Consider the following 11,487-nt stretch of genomic DNA (forward strand, 5'->3'; position numbering starts at 1 on the left):
CCTCATTCTCTCCTTCATTTATATTTTTAGTATATTTTCTAATTTCATTTGTTTAAAAAGATTGTAAAATAACATTATTTAATTTTATTTAAACTAAAATATAATAATAATACGTTAAACAATTAATAAACATTTTTAAACCTATATTAGCCAGAATATTTTTATTTTTATTTGAATAAAATAAATAAAGCTATTGAAAGAAAGCACAAGCAATTTTTAATAAAATAAAATAAAAAAAATATTATCATTATCTGTAAAAAATATGTTAATTTTAAATTTAAAAATGTTAAAAAAATTTGGGTAGAAAACCTAAGATAATAAATAAACTAATAACATTGCATATTTTTGATACTTTTACTTGGAAATAAGATTAAAAATTAAAATAGAAGTATCTTTTTGCTTTTTTGGCAAACAAATATAACAAATAAAAAGATATTTATTCAAATAAAGAATTAAAATAATTATATAGATATCAAAAATGAATAAATTAAATACACTTAAATCTTGTGCACTAAACATTGTAAGAAATCATAAAAATTAACGCTATCACTTTTCTAACAAAAAAATAATAAAATCTCCCCTCTTGACTAGAGATTTTATTTACGACAGGTTATACAATTCTGATTCAGGTTACTTTTGCAAAGATGATCTATAGATTGGAGAAATGAAGCAACCAATTAATTTTAAGGAATTGCTTGGCTATGAAGAATATTAGCGCTAGCTGAGCGAATATTATCCAGAAAATGCTTGGCTAACTCCAAGTGAAATTTTTAAGCCTTACTACGGAATGTCAATAGCTAATTATATGCAATAGACTATTGAAAAAATGAAATTATAATACCAAGAACAACAGTCATCACGCAAAAACAACTCCTCTTAAGTTTAGGCTAAACCATTTGACGATAAAATTCGTATTGTAGAAATAGGAGCTGGTCAAGCAAGTGCAGCTTAATCTATATTAATGTATTTTAAAAATTATGAGTAGAGTTACTATGCAAATTTAGAATATACTATTGTAGAAATTTCTCCTTAAATGTGTAAGAAAGCTCTAGAAAAGTTATCAAGAGATCATTCTAAGTTAATAGAACGTGGATAGATAAAGTTCATAAATGATGATTTCGTTAATTTTAAACCTTAGAATCGTGATTAGCACTATTTTTTACTTTTCTTAGAAGTATTAGATAATATGCCTCATGATAGAATATATAAGAAAAAAAATACTTAGGAAGATATTTGGGAAAAATAAGCTTAAGTTGAATTTACAGATGAGTTTGGAAATGAAGGACTTAAGGAAGTATAAACTGACATCAAAGATCCTTTGATACAAGAATTTATTCAAATTTTGAAGACTGTACCTACTCTTGATCACATAGAAGAAGAAAAGAATCTTTAGGGTGGAATAATCTAAAACGTAATAAGATGGCTTTTTAAATAACCTAAAGATAACATGTTTATTCCTACTTTTTGCTTGAAAGTGCTCAAACATATAAACTCTAATATTCCTAACCATAATGTCATTTTTGCAGATTTCGATATGCTAAAAACAGCTGAGAGTGCAAAAATGGGTATAAATGCCCCTATTGTTTCTTAAAAGTTATCTAAATCACATGAAAAAAAAGACTTTTCAACATATTTGGTGCAAAGAGGTTAAGCTGACATTTTTTTCCCTACTGACTTCAGGCTTTTATCGCATTTATATAAATAAGTTTGCAATAAAAAAGGAAAGGCCATAAAAAGTTACCAATTTATGGATATTTATAGCAAAGAAAAATGGGCAGAAACAAAGAGTGGGTATAACCCATTGAAAGAAGATTTCGAAAACACTTCTTTCTTTATCACAGACGTCGAAAGAAATAAATGATAATTTATTTTTATTAGAAAATATCTCAAACAATAAATAGCATGAACTTTTATTAGACACATAAAAATGAGAAATTTTATTTTATATTGCTATAACTTATAAAATTTCAAATCAATTATCAAATATTAATTTATTTATTTATTTATTTTTAAAATAAAACAATTATTCTCTTAAATTCGAAACCTTCACATATTAGAGCACTTTAAGTTATTTTATTTACTTATTATAAATGCTCCTTTTGGAAATTAGTTCTAAATAATATAAAATTTTTTTTTTTTTTTAAAGCTTAATCTTGTATGTTAAAAATAAATTAATAAATTTAATAATGTCTTGTTTTAGATTTTGTAAATGTTATCTTAAATATTAGATTATTATTTGTATTATTTAATATTAGAATTTATCAAATTTGACTTGAGTTGATCATAAATCGAATGATATGAATGAAAAATTAATATGTTGTCTTGTGAGTATTATCTGCTGTAACTTAGGTTCTAATAATATTTTTGCATCCAAAAAAATGCAAGGTAATATTTTAATGAGCTTATACTTTTTCATATTTATTAAGCATCAATAATAAATAAAGTAAAAACTAAAAATAATTTAATTGTATTAATTGTAATTGGTTGATTGTCTGATAGTGTTTGCAAAAAAAATTAAAAATTAAAGAAGCAATAGTATATTAATTGAAGTTGAAAAATAAATATCAAATTTAATAAATAATAAGCGAATTAAAGTTTTAAATAGCTGAATTACCATTATTAGGATTATAATAAACTACTATTAGATACTGAGCTTTAAACCTTGAAGCATGGACTACTTTTTACTTGCCGTTACAATAGTATTAAGTTTGCTTTTACTAGCAGCTAATTTTTATATTCTCGCATTGTATTGCCACAGTAATTAATTTTATTATTTATTTTAGTTAGAAAAGCAAATTATTTTATTTTTCAGATCTTTAAATTTTATTTTTTTTATACAAAAAGAGGATGATAAAGGGTGGGGTGCTGCTACATACTGTAAAATATTGGTCGTAATAAATTTAAGCAAATTCATTATAAATATTGCTAAAGTAAATTCATCAAGAAATTATTTTTATTAAGATATTAGGAATGACATTATGTTGGGCTTAGGTGCTAATGCTGCCTCTAGACATTGCCAATTCTTAGTATTTAACTTATTTCTTTATTTATTATTTGAATCAATAGACAAAATGCCTTGAAATGAATGCTAAAATGAAACTTTGAAACAGAAATAAACATTTATTTGGTCTAAAATTTTTTAGAAACAAGAGAAAGAAATATAAAGAAAGAGAGATAAATAATATTATCTAAATTTTTATTATTATAAAATAGAAATAATGCTGGATTTGATATGGTTACTTTCTGGTATGTAATTATGTTGATAATCTTGGCTACTATAGTACTTTTATTGCCTTTCGCAATGTTTATGTATGAAACTGATGAAGAAAAACCATTCGTAATTAATTAATAAATTAATAATAGATTTAATTTCTTTAAATAATTTAAAGCATTTTTTAATAAGCTTAATAAATATCTATTTACATTTGACTTAATCATCAACAAAACTATTAATTTTACAATTTAATCAAATTTAATATGTATCATTTATAAAAAATGAATAGATGTCTAGAGTTTGCACATCTTTTTGTTTCACGATGATTGAAGCTGTTGTTGTAACATTGCTTCTTGTTATTTCATGGATTTTCTTTAGATATGCTGATATTCCAGTTAAAATTATTTCTAGCGTAAATAAGTTTACTATAAAATTATATTAAGATAAGTAAAATATATTCATAAATATAAAAGAGCAATCTTGTAGAATTCAATACCCCTATAACTTCTGTAATGGTAAAACAAACTACAAGTAATACAAAGCTGACAATGGAAACAAGTTTCCCTATCTACTGTATTGCATTTATGACTTTTATTGGATGGTTTTTGCTCGTATTATTTGGAGGAGTAGGCTTGAGTGCCTTACCTATTGATTTAATTAGGGAATTTACCATGAGACCTTAGTTGATGAATGCAAAAGAAGCAAGGGATAAGAAAAGCCTTATTTAAAAAAAGGTAGTCGAGCTTATGGATGTCGGAAAAAATCTAAAAGGTGAAGAAAAAAAAAAAAAATTCATAAATAAATAAAAAAATTATTATCAAATTATTAGATGAAGAGTTATAAGTTAAGAGTTATGATGGAGGATGGTGGTCTAAGAGAAAGATGAGAAAAGATTTAGAAACAAAAGAAAATCTTTTATCAGTATCAGTTTATGAACTTGAAAGAGTATTTTTTCATTTAAATTTATTGCTTAGATTATTTGATCTTATTAGTTTTTAAATTCATATCAAATATATATTTTAATTTAAAATTGATAAGGAATTTGACATATTTTAATTGGAATTAAAATTCTCAGAATCTACCAATAAATTTCTTGGGCCATTAGTTTTTGTTGGTAAATTGATTTTGGGTATTATGTTCTGTTTCATTTCCCTTGCTTTGTGGGTACATATGTAAATAAATAATTACAAATCTCGCTCTAAATTTTTTTAATTATTTATTTACTTATTTTAAAAAGATTGGTTTATTGTGTCCTTGATGCTCACCCTTTCTTAAATAATATGTTTACTGGCTTATTAAAAACACCAGCTTCATTTATTGCAACAGGCTTATATGCATTTATAGGTTTATATATTCTTTGGTGCTGCTAAAAAGGAAATCTTAAAGTTGGTATTAGAATACCATTTATTATGAAAATTCATCCCATGAAAGAAAATGAAACTTGGATGAATTCATTTTTATTTAATGTAATAACTCTTTTAATATGCTCAGTAGCTGTAACATAGTTCATGGTTTCAGCCTTTAACTATTATGCCTACTTAACTACTATTGATTGTAATTAATTCACAATTTAATTCCGAATATATTTTTAGTTGAATTTTGTTAAATAAAAGGTATTATAAATGTTTAAATTTAGTATATGAGATGGTTCAGACTTTTTTATGAGCAAAAAGTATTTTAAATAGCTTTCCTAGCCTGGTCTGGTTTAACTTTCTTAGTATTGATGATAAGAAGATCAGATAAACCATCAGTAAAATATTAAAATCAATTAAAATAAGGCTTATTTATTTTGTAAATATTAGGAATTAAGAGAATTAGAAAGATTAAGAAATGAGAGAAAGGACATTCAAAAGAATTGATCAATTTATTTTTTATAATCAATATATATTAATTATTTATTATTATTGAAAAATTGTTTGCATATTTTCACATCTAAATGCATATTAGATTTTATTAAATAAATCTAATAAATATTTTTTTAAATTATTATAATAAATAAACAAATTGACAATTGTTTTAAAACTAATTATAAAATTTATTAATTTACAACTTTAAAAAAAACTTTAAAATGAAGAAAAATATTCTTATGAAAAAAGATTTTTATTAATTGAATTTAAATTAAGTCAAATCTAATAATGTACTTATTAAATACATCTTCTTTAATGAATTCTTATCATTTTTTTAGGTAGAATATTTTAATGTTGTAATTTATTTTTGTTAATAAATTTAAAAAATTACTTAATAATTATTTTAATTGTTTGCTTGTTTATTTTTTATTTACCATAAATTATTTATTGATAATATTAAAATTATTTCATAGTTTGATATGATAACTAAGCTCTCTTTATTAGCTTTTATAACCTATTTAATAGGATTATATGGATAACTTTTAATAAAATTAGCAAAGATCTATTTTTGTAAAATTCTATTAATAAACTAATTACAAAAAGATAAATATCAGTTGAAATCTAGTAAATTAATGTGTAAATTATTAAATTTTAATTAATTTGCTTGCCATATTTTGATTGGTTATACAATTATTTAATTTCTTATTTTTTATCTCAAAACTAATAAATAAATTAAATCTTCAATCAATTATAAATCTAATTTAATTTATAATTTTACTATTCAAAAGCTTATTATTATGAAAAGTATAAATTAAAGCAGAAGGCCAGTGTCAGCTAAGCCTACAGTATAAATTATTTTCTACTTTAATTTTTTAAATCTTCCTTTTAAATAGCTTTAAACATTTTTTTTTCCCAAATCAAACTAAATTAGACTAAGCATGAGAAAAATAGCAAACATTTTTTAGAACTTGAATCTGTTTCACCTTTAAAGACTTAAAAAAATCAACAAAATGAGTATGAAATAGTAAATAAGCTTTTGGGTTAGTATGATCCTCTAGAAGCTAGGAAAGAGAAATATAAAATTTAGTTAAAAAAGCACAAATAGTTGTTAGCAAAAGTTTCCTTTTTCGATCCTGATATACCTCCACACGAAAGAAAATATTAATATTCTTACGAGAAACTTATGCCTTATGTTTTTTTCTTCAAATATTTGGCTAAGAAACCTAATGGACCTGAGGATAAACAAAAAAATACTGCAAATAGACTTAAAATATGGTTACCAGATACTTTAGTATTTAATGATGGTGATTTACCAGCTATGTGGTTTTACACTTCTTAAAGTGGGTTTGTTTTTAGAGCTGATTCTTTTAATAAAAGGAATATCGTTCAAAAATTTGGCGAGAATTGCTCACCCGATGAGTTAGTTTGTGTTTTAAAAAAGGTGATATTAATTATTTCTAAATATACTCATTAATGATAGCATTATGAAAATAAGAGAGATTTTTGCATTTTGCTTTCTTAAGGAATGATTTAAAATTTTTAAAAGTTAAAGCAAAAATCTTTGTTTATTAAATTTAACATATTTTTAATTCATACGTTAAATTTACAACGATAATATTTTAATTTATAAATAATAAATAAACAGCCTTGCTATAGAAATTAAGAGTTGGTAGGCAACGACGTAAACATAGTAAGCAAAAGCGAACTTGATACAGTGTCTTCAAATTTATTTTAAGATAAAAATTAATTAACTGTTTTACAAAGATTTGTTAAAAGCAATGGGCCAAAAGCATTTATTTGTAGAACAGTTTGGAGGAAAGATAAAAATCCTTATGCTTGGATTGTAACAAATAAACTTGATTATAAGGATAAAAGTGATGTACCAGAAATAAAAAAATATGTTATTAATATGCATATTATGAATAGTTGTACAATCGTAGAATCTTAAAAAGGAAAATTTGTAGAAGAAACTGTTCCTTAATTGGATAATATTGGTAGATATTTTCATATTCACTTGGGAATAACATTTAAAGAAATAATCGGTGATTTTATTAAAGATGAAAGTGGTTTGTGGTGGCTAATTAATATTCGTGGATTTCTGCTTGATAAGTACGAAATTCCGATTAATGTTAAACCAATTACTGAATATGGAGAGCACACAACAGAAATTAAAAGATCCCCTTTTGCTGATATAGCTGTATAAAATATTTTTTATTAAATATATTTATTATTAATAACTTTATCAGAAATAAAAAGAGACGTATCAACGAGTTCAGCCATGTAAGTATTGCGAAGAAATTTTCCCTACACATGAACTGACTAATAAACTTACTTTAAAAATGATACTTTAAACCGATAAGCATCTACAAGTAATTTATTACTTTGTTTTTTTTATTAGTTTTTTACCTTTTAAATTTAAGAATAGAGGCAAATAATATGAATGGCTGAATAGAACTGATTTAAAGCACATTGATACTCCGATGCTCTACTAAGAACACAAAGTATGCTCAAGCTGGTAAATAACTTTATTTTTTTTAAGCTTAATTTAAACTTTTTTTAGTTTCAAGCTATATTTAGAAATAGATAAGTTGATAACAGCAGAATTTAATTTTGCAAAGATAATTGGAATACCAGTTACTGAGGACACTAAAATCAATCTGACTTCAGCTACTCAATTAAATGGTTTCTATGGCACTTTCAATAATCCTAATTAATCAAAAGTAAATAATTATATAGACAATCCTGGTGATAAGTAAATGCCTTAAAGTAAAATTATTAATGAATTTAATTAAATTGCTTATTATTATAATGATAATAATAAGATTGGGAATTCAATATTGAGCCTGAAACAGAAATTATAGTCAAAAATAACTTTCCTTCGAATGAAAGCGATAATGATCTTAGCAAATTATGCAAATATAGATTTATGGTTCTTATAAATTCTGTGAGGGATATACCTATATAAAAAGAAATAGAAAGAAATTATTATTTAGAGTATAGTTTTTTAGATATAAAAGAAAAGTATAAGATTGAAATGCATCAAGCAGTTTAGTCTGGAGAAGATTATTCTAATTTCTATGTTCCTTTAAATAGGATGAGAATTTTTTACTTTTTTGTAACAAACAGAAAATCACTTAATTAGTTTATTAATCAAAACTAATTTCTACAAATAAATTTATTATGTGAAAATAAGATTATAGGCAGTACTTAGCTAGAATTAAGTGAGTTTACAAGTGATCAAGTTATTAGAAATGAATATTTTAAAGTTTTTAATGGAAAGGATTTACCACTATTGAAGTGGGGTGTGACAGTAAAATAATAATAATTTTATTAAATATGTTTGATTTTATTATTAATTTTTATATAGGTAACTCTAGGGTTAATTGCTTCTTAAGAAGTTGATGTTAAAAGGATAGGGCTAAGAGAATTCCAAGGAGTAATTAATAATCCATCAAAATTAAACAAAATTAATTAAAATTAAAATTATTTAGATTTACTTGCCTAATAGTTTATACTATACATGTGAGCCACTTCCTTAGGAATGGATTCAGTACATAATTTCAAAGCCTGACTGGGAAAAACAACCATCTGTAATTCTCTCAAAATCAATTTTAGTTTCAAATAAAGGTAAATTTAAATTCATAAAATACTTAATTTCTTGCATAATTACTAAAAGATAGAAAAAATATACATTTATAAGTTTAATCTGAATTAATTATTTTATAAATAAAAGAGAATCCTAATTGCAGTTACTTATCTAAGACAAATAGGAGTGGTTTTTATGACATTAAAGCTGAAAGTCCATATAAAAATTCAAAGGACAACTCATATTTTTCCAATAAATAAAATAGGCTATTTAGTGCTTCTCCAAGAAAGAGCAAATAAAATGATGAAATAAATATATCTGAGCTGTTAGATTAGTCTAATAACAATAATAATTTTAGCTATAGTACACCTCTCCAAAATAATAATACTAATTCTTTGCCTTATGGAAAAAAAATAAAGATAATTTAATAAAATAATATAAAAAATAAGAGAAATATGAGATTTTCTCAAAATATTTTTAATCAATCTCTTGCTGATATTTTGAATGAAGAAGAAGAAAACTTAAAAAAGAAATCATAAAACTTTAGCAAATAAAATGAATAGAAAAAAGCGAAATCATAGCATCAAAACAACTCATTGAATATATTTTATAATATAAATCAAAATGAAAAAAGCCCAATTAATTCTAAGAACCAATAAAATATATTAAATAATTTACTATAAAGCGAGATATTTAGCTATTCGAAAGACTATGGTCTTACTGATTCATATAAAAAGTAAACATTTATTTTTGTATTTCATAAATAATAATTTATTTTTTATAAATTTAGGTTGCCAATTAAAAAAATGATTTATTGGAAGTGAAAGAATAAATAAATATATAAATATTTATAATATAAATAATTAATTAATTATCATATTATTGTGTTATTGTAAATAGAGTTAAAATAACTAAATATAGATCAATAAATATTGTATATAGTTTAAGTATATTAATCCCTTTCAAAAAATTATTATGATGTATATCTATCTATCTCTCTAATTAATTAATTCATTCATTCATTCATTTAATTTAAGATCTTCACAAAAAATAATTTTATTTTTTGGTTGATTAAGTATAATACTTATTAAATTTATATAATTTAAATTATTTGTTTATCTAACTGCTTTTGGAATCGAAGATGTTTATAAAACCATTATAAAAGTTTGTTTAATAGTTTGTTTTGTGAAAGATAAATAAACAAAAATATTGATTAATTTTGAATATAATTTAAAAGAAGTATTTTTATTTTGTATAGATTCGATAAAAAAAAAGTTTCAGTAATAATGTTTTTTATTATAATTGAATAAATTTTAGATTTAAGTTAATTGATTTAACTAAACACATAACCAGTCTTTTAAAAATAATAAAATTTATAGATTAATTTAGTTATATTATCACTTCGTTTTTGAATTTTAATTATAAATCAAGAAATTATTTTCAAATAATATTTTCAGTCTTATTTTTTATCAGGTATGGATTTATTTCCTTTCCATTTAGAGGATCTGTCAGGACATATTTAGTCATATATATTATTAAAGAAATTACAGAATTTTATGAATGAAGGGAACTAATGCCATCCATAGTCTACAATATCAGGGTCTTCGTATGTTCCTACTATTCTATCCCATACTGTAGTCATGTGACCAAGATTAGATAACCTACCATGGCCTTAAATGTGATGTATTGTGTGGTTAGGAGAGTACATAAATATTTTAAGAGGTATCCAAGGTATGTTATCATGTAGAAATATTGACCACAGTCCTCCAAAAAGTGAGTAAAATTGAATTACACTGATGTGTATTGGGAAGAAGTAGCAACTTAAAAGTGTATTACATCCTTGCAAAAAGGCGTCTAAGGGATGGAAAGTCCAGCCACTAAAAGGAGTGAATTCTATTGACCTAGTTAAATAATAAAAATAAAATTAAGTTTTTCAGTTTTTTCTATAGTTTTAAATTATTTAAGTAGAATTGATGTAAATTTAAAAAAATTTATTTACACATGATGAACCCAGTGGAGTTTTTGGTAGCCAAACTAAGTATAGTGACCAAAATAGTGAGTCCAATAAATCCATGTTTCATTAAAAGCAAGATGTAGTAAGAATGTGAGGTAATACCACCACTTAGGATATTCATTGATGTCATAATAGACGAGAGAGTATCTTGGAATCAATAAATTTAAAAATGACATAGCAAATGATTGGAAAACAATCACATAAAATGACCATTTTATATCAAACCAAATCTTAAAATTTCCTCCTTTATGGTTAGGGAGAAAAGTCTTTCTAAAGAAAACAAACAGCATTAAATACATAAAAGTAGACACTGTAAAATAAAGGATAGTCGAGCTAACAAAAAATAAGAAGACAGAAGATAGATATTCTTGCAACAATCTAAATCCATAATCACCACTATACTTAAAGACTAAATCAGTTATTGCCTAAGGAAGATATTACTTCCATTCTATTAACTCTCCAGCGTAAGTACCAGAAACAAGGTATTAATCAAACTTATTTGCAAAGCTATGGTTTAGGAGACCAATTTTAGATAATATTAAACCAATTGGCATGTCTCTTAATTAAAAAATGGTATTGCTATTCAATCTAAAGAATAAATTAATTATAAGATTTTTTAATCAACAATTTTTATAGGTCCAAGATATAAATTACGTAAAAAATATTACTAAATAGATAAATATTTAAATCTTTTTAAATCTATCAAATGATACTAACAAAAGTGGTTTTGATAAATTTATTCTTCTAACTATTTTTATTTGATAAAATTACATACTATGTTGAAACATAGTTAATTATTTTTACAAAACAAACTTATTGTTTCCTA

General features: G+C 23.4%; 4 protein-coding genes across 4 annotated transcripts; 3 read left to right on the plus strand and 1 right to left on the minus strand. All coding sequences in view use genetic code 6, as the record gives it.

Annotated features, from left to right (window-relative positions):
* Window positions 1-478: 478 nt before the first annotated feature.
* TTHERM_00446060 (S-adenosyl-L-methionine-dependent methyltransferase, putative) lies at window positions 479-1,861 on the plus strand (the record flags this gene model as incomplete). The annotated part of the gene is made up of 1 exon (XM_001023370.1): window positions 479-1,861. The coding sequence occupies one exon, from the start codon at window positions 479-481 to the stop codon at window positions 1,859-1,861; it is 1,383 nt and encodes a 460-aa protein (XP_001023370.1).
* Window positions 1,862-2,669: 808 nt separating this feature from the next.
* TTHERM_000446069 (LMBR1-like motif protein) lies at window positions 2,670-5,073 on the plus strand (the record flags this gene model as incomplete). Its single annotated transcript, XM_012799672.1, has 11 exons — window positions 2,670-2,757; window positions 2,845-2,891; window positions 2,962-3,026; window positions 3,214-3,337; window positions 3,504-3,626; window positions 3,688-3,985; window positions 4,044-4,159; window positions 4,253-4,386; window positions 4,452-4,768; window positions 4,828-4,964; window positions 5,017-5,073. 11 exons carry the CDS (start codon window positions 2,670-2,672, stop codon window positions 5,071-5,073), a joined length of 1,506 nt encoding a protein of 501 aa, XP_012655126.1.
* Window positions 5,074-5,858: 785 nt separating this feature from the next.
* TTHERM_00446070 (Lmbr1-like motif protein) lies at window positions 5,859-9,471 on the plus strand (the record flags this gene model as incomplete). The annotated part of the gene is made up of 11 exons (XM_001023371.2): window positions 5,859-5,906; window positions 5,993-6,502; window positions 6,707-7,258; window positions 7,308-7,430; window positions 7,482-7,576; window positions 7,622-7,827; window positions 7,884-8,371; window positions 8,429-8,497; window positions 8,553-8,688; window positions 8,795-9,383; window positions 9,438-9,471. 11 exons carry the CDS (start codon window positions 5,859-5,861, stop codon window positions 9,469-9,471), a joined length of 2,850 nt encoding a protein of 949 aa, XP_001023371.2.
* Window positions 9,472-10,100: 629 nt separating this feature from the next.
* Window positions 10,101-11,215, minus strand: TTHERM_00446080 (C-5 sterol desaturase; the record flags this gene model as incomplete). The annotated part of the gene is made up of 2 exons (XM_001023372.1): window positions 10,101-10,548; window positions 10,647-11,215. 2 exons carry the CDS (start codon window positions 11,213-11,215, stop codon window positions 10,101-10,103), a joined length of 1,017 nt encoding a protein of 338 aa, XP_001023372.1.
* Between the last annotated feature and the right edge of the window lie 272 nt (window positions 11,216-11,487).

This window comes from Tetrahymena thermophila (genome assembly GCF_000189635.1).
Source record: "Tetrahymena thermophila SB210 genomic scaffold scf_8254437, whole genome shotgun sequence".
Classification (NCBI taxonomy): Eukaryota; Ciliophora; class Oligohymenophorea; order Hymenostomatida; family Tetrahymenidae; genus Tetrahymena; species Tetrahymena thermophila.